General features: G+C 46.1%; 1 protein-coding gene across 6 annotated transcripts in view; it reads left to right on the top strand.

Annotated features, from left to right (window-relative positions):
• FRMD4A (FERM domain containing 4A) overlaps positions 1-19,531 on the top strand; it is a 283,978-nt gene that overhangs the window by 103,204 nt on the left and 161,243 nt on the right. For all 6 annotated transcript variants that reach the window (XM_019487548.2, XM_019487547.2, XM_014607558.3 and 3 more), the window contains exon 2: positions 15,933-15,998. In XM_019487548.2, the coding sequence (XP_019343093.1) occupies positions 15,933-15,998 (66 nt within the window). The remainder of the gene's footprint in view (positions 1-15,932; positions 15,999-19,531) is intronic.

Genomic DNA, 19,531 nt, shown 5'->3' with positions numbered 1-19,531 from the left:
AACACGTTGTGAGAGTCGCAGGACGCTGCTGGGGATTGGTTTTTCTGCAGCAGCTTTTGGAAATATAGCCCTCTCCAGGGCCCTGCACTCAGGGGTGGAGCGTGTTAGGGCAGCCGAGGGCAGGATTTAACCCATAGTTTCAAATAGTATCTTATCCTAAATTCTTCTGTAGTGTTATTATGCAGCATTATAGAGCGGTTGTGCTGCACTCTGGAAGCTCATGAATTTCACTGGTGGGTAAAGTGATTCGTGAATAGAGAAATGCAAAATCCCACTATGTATGACAGGGGGGATGTAGGCATGCAAGCCGTCTCATAAACAGTCTTCTAACCTGAGGTGTAACTGGTAGAGTTTGTGCCCAGTGCCGCACTTTCCCCAATAGGTTTTGTGTACCAGGAGTGCAGCATGGAGGCAGAGGGGCTTAAACCTCTGCAAAGTGAAGTAAAGACAGGACATGCTGTGAGAGGAGGTGTTACTGCCAACATCCACGGTAGCCCTTTCCTGACCGCACACCTGCTGATTTGTTTGGCAAGTGAGGACTCGGAGGCCTTAATTCAGCAGCAGAGCCAGAGAAGGGTTAACCCGGCACCTGGTGGGAACGCACAACACCTCTCACAGCAGTGGCATCTCCCTTGAGCAGGAGTGAGCAGTGCCTGGAGCCTTGAGTATCTATGCCTCTGTTCTGGCACCCTTTCCCCCATTTATGGAGCTCCCCCGTCACCCACCCCGAGTTACTCTACTGCTTCTCACCGTCACTCCACAGGGGAGCTGTAGTCTCTTGTGCTCCATCAAATGCAAGGGCTTTGCAAGCTCTAGGAGCTGTCCGCCACACAGGGGTGGTGAAATGGGGAGAAGGTAGGTCCCTTACCCCAAGACTTCTCCTCCCCAAGCACTGGAACGTGTGTGTGCAGAGAGGTGGCATATTCTGCACCATGAGCCCTGGAGGATTTTGAGCATGCCATGAAGGCATAGTGTGTCGTGGACCACCCTCTGGGGTTGTGCAGCCAGGCTCCATCCCAACTGAGAGCTGTTTCTCATTGCATCAGAGAGAGCGAGGTCCAGGACAAAACCGAGCAAGAAATTACAGAACCAAACTTGACAGCGTTAAGCTTGTCATTAGTAATGCCTGCAAGCCTCCGAGGGTGAATCAGCAATTCTCAATTCCTGTATGCCCTGCATGGCTCCCTCTCCTTCCTGTACAGCTCTCTTCTATATATGAGGTGCAGGTCCGCAGCTGTTGTAGATGGGTATGGAAACTCTGACATCTATTCAGCTTGTACCTATTGATGCCAAGTGAGGATCTCATTCTGAGCCTGAAATATGTATTAGTGTTAGTGAGTAAGACCGATCCCAAGTTCTCCAATGAAATATATTTTTCCATTTGAAAATACTACTTTGTGGGCAGCGAAAGCTTCTGTAGGTGGGTGTCAATTGTGACAATATTTTATTTGAAAACTGTTGGGGGTAAAAAGTGTTTTGATCAGGTTGAAACATGCAGAATGCTTTGTGGTTTGGAATAAAATGTCTTGTATACCCAAATGATTTTTTTTGGTATAAAAAAATTGATTTGGGGGGAAAACACTTTTTAGTTTGTTTTTGTTTCTGTTTTTATGCCGATTTGGAACAGATACATTTTGAAATGTCCAAAGTTCCCATGAAATCAAAATTCAAGTCTCGAACAGCTCTGTTTCTGCGGTTACAGGAATGGCTACCACACTGCTTACCTCCATGAAGGTTTGGGGATGCAGAAGTCATTGTTACCCAGGAAAGCACAGTAAGAGCTATTTGGAGACTGATATCTTTATTTGTCCTTCAAGAATCATTTGCATATACTTCTCCCTCTGCCTCCTCAGGGTCGCTTTGGGCTCATCTACCTGAGAAGTTTACTGCGGGGTTGCCTAATTAGCTCCACAGTAAAATCTCAACATCTACACATGCACCCCTATTAGGCCTCAGGAAACTAATTAACTCCTCCACAGGTTAGTACTTGTAAATACAAGTACTGTGCTGCAGTGGAGTTCTTTAGCGCGCACAGCGACGCACATGTAGACACTGTCCCGACTGGCTGGGGCACAAGGTGCTTCAGCCTGGGGGCTGCCTGCCAGCTAACCCTGTACTGGGGCACCCTTGTGCCCCAGCCTGCCCCTCCACAGCACGTTGAGATGGGTCAGAGCAGCCCCAGGCTGGCAGGCTGACCCCTCGGTCTCCCTGCCATCAAGTTCCCAAGCCAGCACAACGTGCTGTGGTCCCAGGCACGTTGAAACGCAGTGCCCGGGAGCAATAAATGCCCGTGCAATATGCACCAGAGTTTATTGCTACGTGCGAATAGCACACGGCACTTTTGATCATTTTCCTATAAGCCACATTGATTTTTCTCCCAGTAAATCATGACGGTTTCAGTTGCAAAGAGCAGGAGTGACATGCACTTCGATGTGGTCGTTTTCACCCTCCGCTCTTTCAAAGCAGCCTCACTTTTGTCTGTCCACACCCTTTGTTGCATTAGGGCCTTAACCAAGAGCAGGACCCATTGTGCTAGGTGCTGTACAAACACATTGTGCAAAACTGTCCCTGCCCCAAAGTTTGTGCAGTCAGAACAGACTGCTCAAAAGGAGGTTTGGAGAGGTGACAGACAGGTGACATCTGTCTGAGGTCACACAGCCTCTCAGTGATAGGGCAGAGATCCATCCTGTCCAGCATCTTACTCCTCAGATCCCAGTGCCTCTTGGGGCAAAGTTACATGTTACACTTAGACTATACTAAATCTGTTGAAAGTTAAATGGTGTTAAAGTTGGAACATGGTGTGAGCAGTCGCACGTTAAGGGTTAGTGCTGTCTCTTGCACAGCTCTGACTTGCAGCTAGAGGGCTGGTGAGCAGGGCTGTAGCTAGGAGCCAGGACACTTGGGCTGTATCCCTGCTGGGGGTTTGGGCGAAGGAGTTGGGAGTGGTGGTGCATCCTGAGATGCTGAAGGACTGCAAATTGCTCATTTTATCTCCATGGAGCAGACTGAAGTTACCCCAACACAAGCCAGATAGCACAGGCCAGAGTTAACCCTCACTTAAGAAAGGTAACTTTGAGATGCTCAGAGGGCACTTAGCACGAGTTAGCGAGCTTTAACATATGGACGCTTGTGTTTTGAGTGCCCTTAGTATGGGGTAAGTATTACATGTAACCACCTTCTGTGCCTGCAGCTTTGAATACTAGCTATCAGGAGTAATGCTGGAGTTTTTTGGGAGGAAGCAACATCTGGTCCAAAGTACATAGCCTTTGAAGCAGAACGCAGATGCACCCAACATCCATTCAGCCAGCCAACCAGGCTGAGACTGCAAGACCCTCTGAAACCCCCTCCCTCCCAAACCCAAGTAACTTATTACTTTTTGTTTGTTTGTGCTGCATTAACCCACAGATGAGGGTATTAACCCCCATTTATAGACCCAAACCCTGTCTGGTCCCTGCTTTAAAGAGCTTACAGTAGAAGGAATGAGATCTGATGAGTACACTGCAAAAGGTATGTTCTTCAAAGGGTGGCAAAGTCAGGTTAAAACAGTAATGATGACAAAACAACTCAGGTTTTAATTCAGGAGCCCCAGGTTGAAACTGTCCGCCTCTTGTCACTGAACTAGACTGTAAGGTCTTTGTGGCTGGGACCATCTTTTACTACATGAGTGTTAAGTATTTAGCACAAGCACACTTCGATTCTTCATTGTGGTCTCTACTATTACTGTGATGTCAATGAATAATTCATCATGAATCCCTTACATATGCAATAAAGGCAATCAATATACTGTCCTTGGTCCATGCACTTCACTTCCATCAGCCTGGCTAGCATATGGTCTCCCATTACTAGTGCACTCAGGAAAGAGAGCAGAAAGGGTTTGGTGGCATTTCTTCTTTTTGTGGAGGTGGAGGCAGAGGAGGGCAGGCACGTTGATCAAGTGGATTCAAAGACAGCTGAAGATCCTTTCTGAAGATTGGTATGAGCAGCTTGTCATCTTTGCAAGCAGGAGTCGCAAACAGCTGAGCACCACAGCAGGCTTGAGAGTGACTTCCATGTTCCCTCTATTAGCAGGAGCTGCAGTCAGCTCTAGGCAGAAGCTGATCTATTAGATCTATCAGACTGTACAATAGTCTCCCAAGGGAAGTGATGGAAGCCCCATCACTTGACTCATTTAAAACTAGTCTGAACAAAGCAGTAGCAAAATGTACTGCAGGGAACATTCTTGGTCTGGCAGGAGGTGGAGCAGATAGACTGACAGTATTGATTGTTCATTTAGTTATTACTTATTCCATTTCTATAGCACTTATCATCTCTAGGTGCATCCAATAATTACATTAACAGAGCAGACCTGGAATAGGAGCCACAAACACTTCCCAGATTCAACCAAGAGAAAAGGCTGCAAGATCTGGGTGGGTGACAGCACTTTGCCCTGGCTTAACACTTGAGCACTTAAACTCTGGAGTTGGACTTTTGTTTAAAGTTTGTCTTGGTGAATGGAGGCCTAGACAGCAAGAAATTATGTGCACAGGTTGGAAGGAACATTTTCAATTGTCCCACTGACTTGTCAAGATTTGAAGTGAGCAGGATGTGAGAAGTTTGACCAGCAGATCTTGGGGCATATCTAGGCTAAGAAAGTAGATTGTGGTGAAACATGAATTGGCTATTCATGCTCAACCCCAGATCAAGAGTGATAGCCATAGCCAGCTGAAACATCTGGAAATCTCTACACTGGTATTCTAAAACTGGACTTTGTTATAATAGGTGAGTTGACACTTCTTTTTGAGTGCATCTGGCTTCTTTCCACCCAACATAATTTTTCCTTCCACCATTTAGGAAGATGAGAATGTAGGCCCAGATCCATATCTTTTAATCACCCATTTCCCAGAGTGGAACTCACAAACTTGAGTTAGTGCTAAATTCATTTTGTTCCCGAGACTGCTTGTGCATTATATCCATGGTTCAGAGTGCAAAATCCATAAACGGCCCCTGAATCTTGCATTCCCCTGTAGCTCAGCCTCAGGTGAAGGAAAAGGAAGTGATTTTATGCCAAGCTAACCTGTAGCCTGTTGGGGAAGACACTTTCTCGTGGGCTAGGAAATGTGGCCTTGAACCTTCCTGGGCTGTGGAGGGCATTGAACCTGGCTCTCCTGCTTCCTTGGTAAATACTTTAACCTGAAAGGCTGGCATGTACAAAGCAGATGCTGCCACTTTGCCCTCTTCCGGCCACATGTTATCATGGACTTGGCCCTGGCAGCTGTGCTTTGTGCTGCCATTGTCGTGGGTGCGTGCAGGTGTGTGTGTGCGCGCGCTTGTGTGCGCTAATCACAGTCTGGGCATATTTATTGGACAGGGCCATTCGGAGAATTTAGGCACAGGGATGAACTATGTAGTGACATGGTAGCAGTTCTGGGCACGTACAACAGGTACATTGTAGGAGCCTGCATAACTTTTCTGAGCAAATTTTAAGTGCTGGTGGCCTCTGAAGCACCTAAGCAATGAGGTGAAGTTTTTATGTGTTGCTGACTTGGACTTAAATGTCTAACTTCCATCTGTGCCTCATGTGGATTTGGCCCTCAGTTTTAAGTTCAGAGAGACATGAACTTCACAGGCAACAACCTATTTTATCCCATGTACCATACTACTTCAGTAGGTTGTTGTCTATGGAAGCTCATGTCAGAGAATCACAGAAAATTAGGGCTGGAAGGGACCTCTGGAGGTCATGTAGTCCAACCCTCTGCTGAAAGCAGGACCATCCTCAACTAGATCATCCCAGCCAAAGCTTTGTCTAGCCAGGTCTTAAAAACCTCCAAGGATGGAGACTCCACCACCTCTCTGGGTAATTTTCCTAGTGATAATATTCTTCCTGATATCCAACCTAAACTTCCCTTGCTGCAACTTGAGCCCACTGCTCCTTGTTCTATCGTCTGCCACCACTGAGAACAGCCCAGCTCAGCTCCGTCCTGTTTTAAACCCCTCTTCAGGTAGTTGAAGGCTGCTATTAAATCCCCCTTGTTTTCTCTTCTCTAGACTAAATCAACCCAGTACCTTCAGCTTCTCCTCAAAAGTCATGTGCTCCAACCATTTTTGTTGCCCTCTCCTGGACTGTCTCCAATTTTTCCTCTGACCAGTTGGTCTCTAAGGCAGCGACCCTCAACGAGGGGCCCTTGAGATGCATTCAAGGGTGCGTCAGGATGCCACACAATATTGGCACCAAGGGTGTGCAAACACAATTCACAAGATAAACCCATTGGGAGATGTTGAAAAGGAATCCGGTGTCAGAAATATTCTGAGCAGCATGGGCTTTCTGAACAAAAGAATTGCTCTAGTAATCAAAAGTGAGCAAAAGTAAGAACCGCAATTTTCCAAGGGGGACCTTTGGTTTAAGGAGTGGTGCCTCAAGCCTGATTAGGAGTGCCTAAAAAGGTTTGAGCCACCTTGAAGTGCCACCCTGCCCCACCTTCCGACTTAAATCCCCTCGTATTTGTTGCTTTCTTGTTGGCAATGAACATTGCCAGAAATGTCTGCAGTATTGTGCAGCCATGGCCCTTTAAACGATTTCCTGCTGGGGAGAGATTCCCTGTCCTCGGGGCATATGCCGGTGAGTAACCAAGTTCTTGTTTGAAACCCCACCTCTCCCTTCCTTCAGGCTCGGAGGCATTTTAAAGGGCTTGGACTGTCATTGCAGCCTCACTAATATACTCTTTGGCTGCGATGTAATGTCTCAGGGTTTGAAACGCTCATCAGTCTCATTGGTGGTTTTTACCCTTACTGTGCAGGACCAATATGAAGAGCTGTCAGAAGAAAGTATTTGCATTGTACAATTGGTCAAACATGAGCCATGGATTTTGCGTGGTATTCTTTAGCACCATCTACTGGTCTTTTATCTATTTCCTTACATACAAATGTGGGGTACTCGCTTTACAATGAACAGCATGCTATATAATATAAGCTTATATCTTACTTTATGTCGCTATGTCTTTTGGCATTGCCACTTTCCCAATGTATTAAATTTAGGGATACCTCTCATGATCATGGCTCCAAAGCTAAGGTCCCATTACCGACCAGAAGGTTGCCATAACTTTAAAGGGATTCTGTAAACTTAAGATGTTCGTTCTGCCTCTGAAATTGTTTGCGTTATTCAGCAAATGCCATGGGACAGGTCTTACAGAATATTCTCATCCTTCCTAAGAAAAAAACACGTCTTATAATTAACCTCTGCCAGCCCAGACTGCTGAGTAGCTTTCCTGATAAGAAAAGGTTGGAGTGCAGTTGTAGCCATGATGGTCTAGAAAATATATGAGAAGCAAGGATTTTTTCATTGGTATCTTTATTGGACCATTATATAGTTGGGAGATAGTAGGCAAGCTTATTTTGTGCCTGAAACCTTGTCTAATATCCCTTCCAGCTATACAGTGGGTGCTGTAAAAGAGATGACATATAACCATGACAAATAACAGTAACCTTGAACAGCCTGGTTCACCACGGATGATAGAAGATTAACCCATTGAGTGTTCATGATTTTATTCATGGGTGTCCACAGGACTTGCTGCTGAGATACTATTAACAACACCGGTTCATAATCATTTTGTTTATTTAGCGTTATGGGAAAGGTCCCATGGATATTTATCATTTTTTTAAAAATCTTATAACACTACTTTGCATTGTCCTGTATTCAGGGATCTCAAAGGAAGGGATAAGCATAAGGGGCTCTGTGTTAAATCTTGGCAAAGCCTTGCAAACACTGTCTGGTATGCCACCTGCCTTTGAGGCTCCGTGGAAAGGGTAGTATTTTTCTTCAATTACTTTTTTCACCTCTTTGAAAATGTTCGGCTCCCTCTGCTGTTAGTCCATGAAAAACTCCTGGACACAACCGACTATCTACCAAATGATGCAGGGAGAGCAATGGAAGTGACTGTGCACAAAAGCCACGAGTCAGGAAAGCAAGAGAGTGTGAGCAGCACCGTAAGCACATGCTTAAGACGTGTGTTTTCCTGAAGAGGGATTGCAGTGGGGTGGGCAGACCCACCAGCTGGGACAGATGAATGATGCCCTATGGTGGTAATGCCACTTCCTTTCTTCAAGGTTTTCTTTTAATGAATCACAAGCAAAGGATGCCAGATGCAAACAACCCACCTGGATCCATGCATCCCAGTGGGATCTTTACAGCTTCCCAGCCAGCTGCACAAGGCAGGACGCGCTCCTCCCCTGAAGTGGTCATCCATTTCCCCAGGTAGTCATCGATGCAGCCACTTCCACTTTCTTTTGATATCTTTGTCCTATTCACCCATGGGACCAGCTGCACTCCTTGTTAACCCCATGTGCACTAGGGACTATAGAGCTTCTCTCCCTTTGCTCAGAGAAATTATCATCAGGATGCTGATGATTTACATTACCATATGACCAAGTCCCCACTGCGGTAGATGCTGTAGAAGCAAAAGATGGTCATTGCCTTAACATGCTTTCAATCAAAGGACTAAATAACCATATACGGTCCCTTCCAGCCCTACTTTCCCATGTTCCTATAAGACATGAGACAAGAGATGGATATAAACAGGCTGAGGGATACAAGGAGGCAATGAGCCAATATTGTTTAGCAAGATAGGTGGTTGCTGTAGATCAGGGGTGGGCAAAATACGGCCTGGGGGCTGGATCCGGCCCGCCAGGCTATTCTGTCTGGCCTGCAAGGCCCCTAAAAATTAGAAAGTGAGCATGTATTTGCTCCTAGCTGCCTGTCAAAGATGACAGGAGCCAGAGCAGTAGGACCCAGAGGAAACTAGTGGCAGGACCCAGCAGCAAGGTCTGCCCAGCCCTTGCCCCCCAGCCAGAAACCCCTGCCTAGCAGAGGCTTCTGGCCTGGGACCATGGAGCTGTTCCTGCTTCCCTGCGCCAGAAAGGGAAATGCGGCCCTCAACGGTTTGCCAAAACTCGGTAAGCGGCCCTTTGCCCAAAAAAATTGCCTGCCCCTGCTGTAGATGCTTTCCTGAATCAGTACCAAAGTGCTCTTCAATGCAAAAAGATAAACAAGCTAGAAAAGATTTAAGCAAAGCATTTCTCCTCCTAACCTTCTCCAACTCGAGCGACTTGAGAACTTACCAGGACCACTAGCCAGTTAAAAGTTTCTGACAGGAGCATGGGTTTTTTTAAGCCAATAGTGTCTTTTTAATCAAAGGCCTTGTATTTCCCTCCTCCTTTCAATGGATCTGTCCAAACAGCAGGCACTGTGACACAGGGGTTTTTTTGTGTATTCAGCACAGTAATTACCTCCTGTACATGCAGCAAGCGTTTAGGAAATATTCTGCTTCCAATTATAATTTCTGATTTGAGTCATGGAAGAATACACTGTATCCTCTTCATGTCTACAGTCACTAGCTAATGAAACGTGCCAGGGATATTTATAGAACTGCCATTGTAAACAGCATTTGCATTTTGTGCCTTTGAGTTGTTTGGCACAGCCGTGTTTTCACCCAGAGAATTTTTTTTTTTTAAAGCAAAGGGGTTTTTTGCAGCTCTTTCTGCTTTCTAAAACGATGACTGTGTTGCATACAACAGCTCCATGGACATTTCGCTGCCTTTGTTAATTTAGTAGCAAGCTGACCTATGTCTAGAGTTGAATCGAGCAGAGTATGCATTTCCAAGCAGTGTCAGGGACAGTTTATAAGAATCTCCTAGCCAATGTTTGGAGTCACAGGCAAGATGAATGGAGGAGAAGGTAAGCTGCCAAAATGGTTCACATAGCAGAGCAAAACAACTGCTAGCCTCTCTACGGGATACTTTCCTAAGAAACCCTCTATGTAAATATTTGGGCAGCAGCCTCCAAATGAGATTTAAAGTTTTATGTGCATGTCAAAGGTAGCTAGAAAATCCATTCGTAATGCAAACGGCCAAAAAGGGAGTCAGCAAGGGAACTTTCAGGAGAAATTTACTTTCTGCGGGGATGACAGATTCAAAGGTCAACAGTGTACATGTAGTATCTCGCTCCACAGATCTCCAGGCGCTTTACAGAGTTGGTCAGTAACATTATCCCATTTTGCAGATGAAAATATTGAGGGAGAGTGAGTGAAAGAAAGAGAGTGAGCGAGCGGGAGAGAGAGACAGGAAGTGACTTGTGTCTACAGTCTCTCAAAGTACAACAGTATTCAGACCTAGAACAGACATGTGCCCATTTTATGTTTCTGTACATTGGGCATATACTCAGCCCTTTCATATATAACAACTCAGCACACATCGGTCAGGATTTTTAAGAGCCCGGCTTCAGATTTTCAAGCTTTCAGCAGCCACGGCTGGAGCCAGATTGCTCAATTCCCATTTAGGGCCAGAAAAGAAATGACCAGACTTTCTCAAAAATGTGATGTTGTGAGCCAGTTATGAAATCAGGAGCTTGGTTAGGTGCTTAGTAAGATCTGAACTCTTGGGAAAGCTGGTCTGTGGAGCCTACGTGGCATATTCACAAGCGAGCTGTGCGTGTCATTACCACTTGCGTCGGTTCTTACCACAAAAAAGTTTGTAGCTGGGTCCCACTTCTTCCAAATACCTGAGACGTATCAATGATCTCAGGGTAAAGAGAGAAGGGCAGTGATGCAACTTGCTGATTCCTTTAGGAGGAACTTTCCAACATACACAGTAAATTCTCACCACAAATTAGTGAAACAGATGCTCACCATGGCAAGCACCAGGTACAACTCCCGAGCTCAGCGAGTGAATAATAAATCTTACCGTGATGCAAAGCATCTCCAGTGCATAATTACCCAGAGCAAAGTCCAGTGTATGTGAACAATCTCTTATGTTCAGACATATTTTTCTTCCACATTAAGCACTCCCGTCTTCTCTCTACAACCTTCACCCCCTTGCTGCTTGACTTTTTTTTCTTTCTTGGAATATCCCCAATTTTTTGTAGCTAAGAGAAAGCAACCCTCTCTTCTCTTTTTGCTTTGAGTTCTTCTTTGTCCCTCAGAATATCTGCCTTTTACTGAGAAAGTTAAGGAACCTTATTCTGCTCTTCGTAGGCCTCTCCCATCAAACGCCCAGTGCTGCTGAGCAATTGTTAATGTTTAGTGACCTCCTGCTCCCATGATCCCATCTAAAGGGCATAGGCATTGATTTCCCTTCTCTTGTTATGAGGAGTTACAGAACAGGCTCCTTCATCCATCCCACAGGAGACTGGAGTCCTCAGCGCAGCAGAGCAGACAATAGCGGGTTTGCGAAGTCAGTGGCAATAACCTCAAATGCAGGCAGACAGGCTGTGCTAAATCAGCTCCTTCTTGTGGTGCCACGAAATGCCTCCGTTTCTCACTCCAGCAAACTAATAGCTTGTACAGCTTTGCTGCTGAGGGAAAAAAAATTCAACACGGGTGACGGTCTCATGGAATAAGAAACGAGCAGGAACGTAGGAACGATCGTTCTGTTTTCGCTCGTCTCTAGCCTGCTAACCCTGTCTTCTCTGATAGCCAGTATCTGCAGTTTTAGGCAAGAGCAAGGCACTTGTTATCCAAGCATAGTGTGTTATGGGGTAGAGCCTGTAACGGACCTCTGGCCACACGGAGACCTCGCAGCTGCCGCAGCGCCGCACTCCAGGGCTGCTCTGAGTTTCCAGACAACAGGAGGGGTTGAGTTCCCATCTTTTTGCTCCACAGACTCCTTCCCATCTGAGCTGATGGGATATCTGCATGGTTTTGGTAGCAATAAAAGGCTTAATGAGACACAGCCAAAATCTGGGATTCAGTCCAGGAAAACAGTATGCATGTACATGAGCTATTATATGCTCTGATATAAATCTTAACACAGGAGGGGGACCCATACCAAATTTGTGTATGGGCTGTAAAAGAACTTACACTTACCTACACATGCACTATAATAAAATTGTATAGATATTATTACATGTCTCTTGAAGTCCACTAGTATAATGTGATGCACTCAGATACTCCGGTGATGTGCAGCAGTAAAGAAGCCAAAGACAGACAGATGAGCTTTTTCCTGCCTTTCCCCTGTCTCTGCAGAGGATAACAATATTCACAGCACTTTGACATGGGCAAAATTCTGTGCCATGCAGTATAGCTCAGCAGCTTTATATTTTTATTTTTGAGCTTCATCTACCATCTGTTTCCATTTAGGCAGGTTTTCTTTGAAGTAACAAAAGCACTAACTAGGAGGTTACAAAATTATGGAGTAGAAAACTCCCAAGCTTCAAGTTGCAAACTGAGCCTTCTTTGAAATATAAGAGTGCAGACCCAAAAATATCTGCAGCTTTAACCCTTCCTCCCTTTGTGTTTGGGTACTGCTTTTTCATTTTAAAATGTGCTTTTGTGCCCTAATGGGAGTGAGTCACCCACTGCAACTCAGGAGAATTGGGTGGTCTCTGCCACTGCTTCATGGCATGGCCCTGGCCAAGTCACTTACCAGCTTTCTGTCTCAATTACCCTATCAGAAGCCTTAGGACAGGGGTCAGCAACCCCCAGCATGCATGCCAAGTATGGCACACAAAGCCATTTTGCTTGGCACGCCACCGCCAGCCCCAACTCTGGGTAGCTGCTGCCAGCCACGAAGCCCAGGATGTTCCCAGCAGGTGGCCGGGAGGCTGCAAGCCCTGCTGGGAGCAGCCTGGGCTCCGTGATTGGCAGCAGCTACCCAGAGCCGGGGCCAGCTGCAGCCAGGAGGATGCAAATAGTTGCACCAGGCTTTGGCATCAGCTCTGTACCATACCAGTACCAGCACGTGCACCCGCACCTTGGAGTGGGCGGTGGGAGGAGGCTGAGGCAGCGCAACCCCGGCCTCTCCCCTGCTCCCGGCACAGAGTTGGTGACTGGGCTCTGGAGCCTGGTGCAGCTGTTTGTAGCCAGCCTGGGCTCTGGGCGGCTGCAGCAAGCAACAGGCAGGCTGCAAACAGCTGTGCAGGGCTGCACAGCTCCGGCATCATCTCTCGCGGTGACTGCACGTGCACCTCAGAGTGGACAGCGGGGCAGCGCAGCCCTTCAGGGTACAGGGACAGACTCCCCAGCTCTAGCCCAGCTCTCCCCTCCCCTGCTGCACTGGCCTGACCCCAGAGCAATGCCCTGGACCCAGTGGGGTGTTATAGATAGCCAGCACTATCAGTCCAGTGCCAGTCTGGTTTGCTTTCCTGGGGGAAAGCACTCCTTGATGCTCCCCTACGCCAGCTGCCTTGGCACCAGGGTGGAGGGACTGTGGTGGGGATCTGCCATTGTGTGCTCTCCCAGCCTCTCTGGGGAAAACGGTTTAGATGTCCTGAATGGTCCTACCAGCTGTGTGGGGTGGGTAAGTGGGTGGTTGGGCTGATGGGCAGGCTCTGGGCTGGGGCCTCAGCTGGCCACGCGGCAGCCTGGGGGGCTGGCTCCCGGGGGAAGCACAGGGGCTCAGGCGGTCCTAGGGCATTGCCGGTTTGGACTTTGTCCAGTGGCCCAGCAGCCTGGTTCTGTGCGCCCGCACATCTGGTTCTGCGTGTCTGTGTGTGCACGGGTCTGGTTCTGGGTGTGTTCTGGTTCTCTGTGTTTGTTCACATGTGGTGTGTGTGTGTGTGTGTGTGTGTGTGTGTGTGTGTGTGTGTCTCTACTCTCCTTTTTCTTTCTCTTTCTCTCTCTCTCCTCTTTCTCTTATTTCTCTCTTTTTCTCTCTCTCTCACGACAACATGCTTAACAAAAAAGGAACACACAACAAAGGCAACATTTATGATTATTAAATATACAAGTATGCAGTACATCCTGCTATGTACCCTCCCCCCCCCACCCTCATTTTGTTTTTCTGGCATGCCGGCACTGCGGCACCTTCCAAGGTAGGCATTGTGGTGTTTTCCGGCACTCTGGCCAAAAAACATTGCCTACCCCTGCCTTAGGACTATGCCCCAATGGTGAATAAGCAAGGATTTCTATCTTGTGAGCTCTGTTGGTGTCTGGCAGGAAGTATTGGAAGACAAAAAGAGCATTTAGGAGTTCTCTAAGAAACTGAATCTAGTCTCATCCACTAAGTTGTCTGTAACATTTAAATAGAAGCATTTTATGACAGTGGAGATACCCTTAGAATACTGCATAAGGCTTAGGGGATCTGTGATGAAAAGGTGCTCTAGATGTATAAAGTCCCTTCTCTGGGGCCTTGGACAGCACGCTTAGAGCATATCTTTACAGCTGAGTTGAAAGCCATTTAAATACAAAGAGGGTTTATGGTGGAAATCTCACTCACCAAGTATTATGCCCTATGTAAAGCAATACTTTACATGCCATTACTTACCTTAGAAATATCTTGTAGCAGGACAATTTATTGCTGCGGTAGTAACCAGTTGACATTTATGAGAAGTCTTGTTTTACAAAGGATTTCCTTTGATTTGAATGCCAGAGCTTCAATTGTGCCTAAGCAGCTGAATATGCAAAGGAAAGCGGTATTATTTAGCATTGTTGGGTATTCAAAAATTATTTTGGTATAACTAGCAACACAGACAAAGCCTGCAGGGATCAGAGTGATATTTATACATGCCCAGGTTCATAAATATTACATGGGTTGGTGGTACCTGAAAGGGAAAGATTTTGTTGGTTAATGCAGCCTCTAATAAAACTCACCTCGGGTGTTAAATTTTGTTAAACTGGAGCAATGTATGATTCTGAATCTATGCAATCCAGGTGACTCAGGTCTACAGACAAAGCTGTACTTCGTTAACTAGAAATGCAAAACTCTAGAATCTTGTTCAGAGATTATACCTTTTATTAGAGCAACTAGGAAATCACAAAAAAATGGTCTTTTTCTGCAAGCTTTCAGACTCACACACCTTTCCTCGGGCTCAGGGAAAGTTAAAGATGGTAAAAAGTCCCCCCAGGTAGGAAATAAACTTCATTTTTGCCCAAAGAAAGCTAAAGATGGAAGTTTGTTCTTCTGGGTCCATGAAAGTGTCTTTGTGAGTTGCTCTTTGTACTTAGTTAACTGTAACTTAGTTAGCCAACATCTTAATTCTGAATATTCCCCTTAAAATTTAAACCTTTCAAATGCTACTGCAGGGTTATCCCAGCAAAACTTTTCTTGACTTTATTAGGAGTGGCCAAAACACTCTCTCACTTCCTGGTCATATGCCGACAGTATGGGCAGGAGAGTTTCATTAGAACATAGGTTGCCTTGGGGTACACTTCCCCTTGACTGCAAATAGGATTATTTACATATGTAAAATTATGCATACGCTTAAGTCACTCGATAAATCAGAGTCTGAATATCTAATATAACTTTTGGTTATGGTGCCATGTAAGCACTGGTCCCTAACTCTTGGCTGACCTCGGGGATTGCTTCCATCATTCAGGGAAACATATCTCATGCATTTCATTGCTGCCACAATCTAGGTGACTTTGTAAGAGACCTTGTCTGTGGTTAAAAGCATTCTGCTATAACCATGTCTGTTAACATTAGCTATATCAGTATTTAAGTCTGTATAGTTTTCTAGTACAGACATACTTAGGTAGAAAAGGGCCACCTGAATCCTTGGGGTAATTTCAGGTATGTTTGAATCTTTACCTGTCAAGTATTGAATGTTCCCTTGCAATATGGGCAGGGATTTTCTCTGGTGTTGCCACATTGGTGAAGGGCAGCTGCACGGATGGGGGCCGAGGTGGGAAGTGTCAGGGCCATTTCCATCAGCCTGCATACGGGAAACAGCCTCCCTTAGTCACCTTCTGCCCCAGGCTCGTTTTTCACACTGGAACGCTCTCCCTTCTGTGGCTGAGTCAAAGCAGGGGCCGCGTGCTGTTTGGTGACAGCTGCGAGAGTGTTTTTTCTTTTTCTCTTTCCAACCTTTTCTTTTCCTGGTGCCAGGGAAGGAAAAACTGTGAATGAAACCCTCGGCTTGGATGGGGTTTTGAGAGAGCAGAGCCGCAACATGGTAGTGGCAGTTTGCAGCCTTTGCCAGCCCTGTAAATTAAGCACCCTGAAACGCACGTCTGTCCTCTCTCTTGCAGATGACGGAGGGCCGCCGATGTCAAGTGCACCTCCTCGATGACAGGAAGCTGGAACTTCTTGTGCAGGTAATAAATTGTCCTCGCTGACGGCGTGGTTTGAATTCTGGATGGTGGGGGGCAAGTAGGTCAGTGAAATCTTTATTAGTCAGCAAGTCTGCATGTGAGCCCCTCAGATTTCATAAGCTCAGAAGGATCCAGCTGGTTCACAGCCTAGGATGGGAGACCTACAATGAAGATCCAAGGTGCTGCAGGAAGGGTTGGAGGAGTGTGAATGCCCCACCAACAGTGCCCCAACATGGTACCAGAGCTGCTGTCTTTCAGCTGAGATGAAAAACCAGTCAGAGCTGCTTGTGGTCATTCATAATCCCATGACACTTTCTGAAGAGTTAATGATCACATCCGTGCCAAGCTTCTGCCCCAGTAACAATATTCTGCCCCTCTAAAATCCCCTCTGCAGTTTTTGTTGCATGCACGTTCACTCCCTGCCCTAAACTCTTGCTGCGTGATGTTAGACAGCTGTTACGTTCTGTCATGAAGCTGGCCACGCTTCAGTCATGGGTGAAGTGACCCACACACGTTGCTTGCATGTCAGTTTGAGTTTATGGTGCATCCTCAGGATGAAAGGCAATAGGCGGGAGGTAATAGATGATTACCTTTTGAGAGCGTTCACATCAGGATTCAAACATGAACATGCATTTAATTAGATTTTGCACTCCAGCTACAGCTATTTCATTCCTCGGCTTGCTGGGATTTGAATTTACAAGCTCCAGGATGTCTCAGAGCTTGGACAAACATACATTTTTAACCGCTCTAAAAGGGGAGGCATGGTTTTCCTATATTTCATAGAACCATGGAAAATTAGGGTTGGAAAGGACCTCAGGAGGCCACCTCTAGTTGGGGCTGGTCCTGCTTTGAGCAGAGGGTTGGACTCAGAGGTTAGTCCAACTCCCTGCTCAAAGCAGGACCGGCCCCAACTAGATCACCCCTATTTGCATCCCTGCAGAACCATGCAGACCTATCCTCAAAGGTTGATACAGTTGTCTATAACCTATAGCATAAGTAGGCTGCTGTTTTGTGTCTTTTTTCCTATTATGAAACAACCCCAGAGGTCCCACTCAGGATAAGGGCTCCTTTATACCAAATGCTGTGCAGATATATGCAAAGATACCATTGCCTTCTCCCTAAATTGCATAATTTAACCCCAGCACTAATCCCAGTCATCTAAGGTAAAGGTCAGGACAGTTTATGGTGATTGTATTTGATCTGCTAGTGCCTGTGGGTGGTAGGGTCCTGACTGCCTGTTTCACGGTATGCAGTTTGGGATTCTGAATGGACATTGGGAGTTGAGGTCGAGCTTCTCCTAAAGGAGTTGGAGTTGGAAGTCCCATGCCACTGTCGTGTGAAAGGAAGCATCTTTTGCTGTTTCCAATAAGGACCTAAGTTTCACGTGTATCCTGGATAGAGCAGGACATAAATCATAATAATAATAATAAGACTACTGATACAATGTACTACTGCCAGAGCAGGTATATATACCCACCTGTTGCATGGAATAGCCCTAGAAACCCTCTGAATCTTTTTGCTTGCTATTTAAAGCTTAAAACCTTAGTCTTGCAAGTGCTTGGGCACAGCTACACAAGACATTTACTGCAGAACTGACTAATTATCTCTGGAGTAAGCATCACTGTCTGCACGTGCAGTGCTATTAGGATGAAGTAGACTAATTAACTGTGCCATAGAATAGTATTCGCAGGCACAAGTATTATCCTACAGTGGAGTTATGTACTCCATGGCAATACACGTGTATACGGTGACTAGGGCTGGCTGGAGCACAAGGGCGATTCAGTGTGGGAGCTGCCTGCTGGCTAGCCCTTCACTGAAGCACCTTTGTGCCCCAGCCAGACCTTCCACAGCACATTGAGCTGGGTTGGAGCAGCCCTTGGCTGGCAGGCTGGCATCCCGGACCCCCCTGCTAGCCGGGGCTATGCCACCCAGGCTCAATGTGCTGCAGTCCCAGGCGCATGTGTAAATGCTGTGCTTGGGAGCAATAAACTCCAGTGCCAACTGCGCTGGAGTTTATTCAGCCATGTTAATTTTATATGTAGGTGCACCCCTTGAGTTCATGGCAGAAAGCTGCATGAAGCAGTTGTATGGCACAAATGTGAGTGGAGCCTGTGCCTGGCATAGACCTTACACACTGAATGCAAGTCCCAAGCCCCTTCTCCTGCACACAAAGTGGATGAAAGGGAAGAGGGCGTGCGTAGAAAAGGGGGAGCTCTCCAAAGTCAATGCATGCTTTTGAACTTGGCTTTGTGAATGAATTGCTTAGATCAGTTGTGTCTAGTCTTTTGGGCCCCAGACCCCACTTCCAGGCTTGCTATCCCACTTCCTGATTGGCTTGCACTTCTGGCCAGACCCTGTCTGCTGAATTGAATCCCTTCCAATGCCTTGTTTGGGAACTGATGACTTAAGTCAGTGTCCATGCACCCACGACTCAGCCAGAATAACTTGGTAGCCAAGCCAATAGTGTGATGGCAGCAGTGTGTGGTAGACAGGCAAGCTGGAGAGGGAGTAACCAAGCCAGATTTTCAAAGCTCTGCAGCCCCCCACAGTCAGGATCAGATTTCCAGGAGGGCAGAGCTGGCTGGAAACATGCTGATTATTATTCTCAGGAAATTTTGTAAGAAAAAAATTTTTCTGATCAAAATTTCCCATGCAAATATTATAACTTCACATGAAAAATCCAGACCATAGACATTTTTGAAGGCTGTTCAAATATTATATATACAAATATGTAAATAAATTAATTTGATTTGCCAGCTTTTTTTTTTTTTGGACTGGTTGAGTTGGAAAACCTGGATAATTGTGACAGACACACTCTCCATGCAGATTCCCAGTGCTGAGTTCTGTTGAAAATCTGGCCAAATACTTAGGTGTCTAAATGGGAACTGAAAACCTGGCTCTGGTTACTGGTGTTAAGTGAAGTGTGTAGGAAATCTCCAAAGAATTAATCATAAAGATTAGAAAAATAACTTCTTTCTCACAAATGGCACTAGACCCAGTGACAAGCCGTGGTAGAAACTTCCCATAGCACTTGGATTACTGTCCAGCAGCTGATAACATGGGGTGGGCAGGATGAGCTTTAGCCATACTTTAGTAAATGCTGGAAGGATGAATGGGGACTTTTGAAACTCATCTGAATCACAGGAAATGCATCTCCATGCTGAGTCATATCACTCTGGAAAGTTGTTTAAATAGGATAGGCAGCCAAAACTAGCAGCTAAAAGGGCCGTGGGGGCTGAGGAGCTGAAGGTCCCATTGATTTTGAAAGACACACACCTAAGCACCTAAATCTCCTTAGCAATTGGGACTTGGGCTCTTAAGTCACTTTAGGTGATTCTGAGGCTTGAAGGTGGTTAGCCACGTTAGCATGAAGTCAAATAGAAGATAAGGCAGGGTGGCACATACAAATGCGCTGGTTGAAAGATGTATGAGCTTTTGTAGGCAACAGCCTACTTCATCAGTTGCTAGGACTAGATCATTGCTAGAAGTGCACTTCAAGAAAAACAATTATGAACATTCGTCAGAAGAAGCCCTAT

The sequence above is a fragment of the Alligator mississippiensis genome, chromosome 4 (assembly GCF_030867095.1).
Source record: "Alligator mississippiensis isolate rAllMis1 chromosome 4, rAllMis1, whole genome shotgun sequence".
Taxonomy (NCBI): Eukaryota; Metazoa; Chordata; order Crocodylia; family Alligatoridae; genus Alligator; species Alligator mississippiensis.
This window is presented reverse-complemented; position numbering and strand designations above follow the sequence as displayed.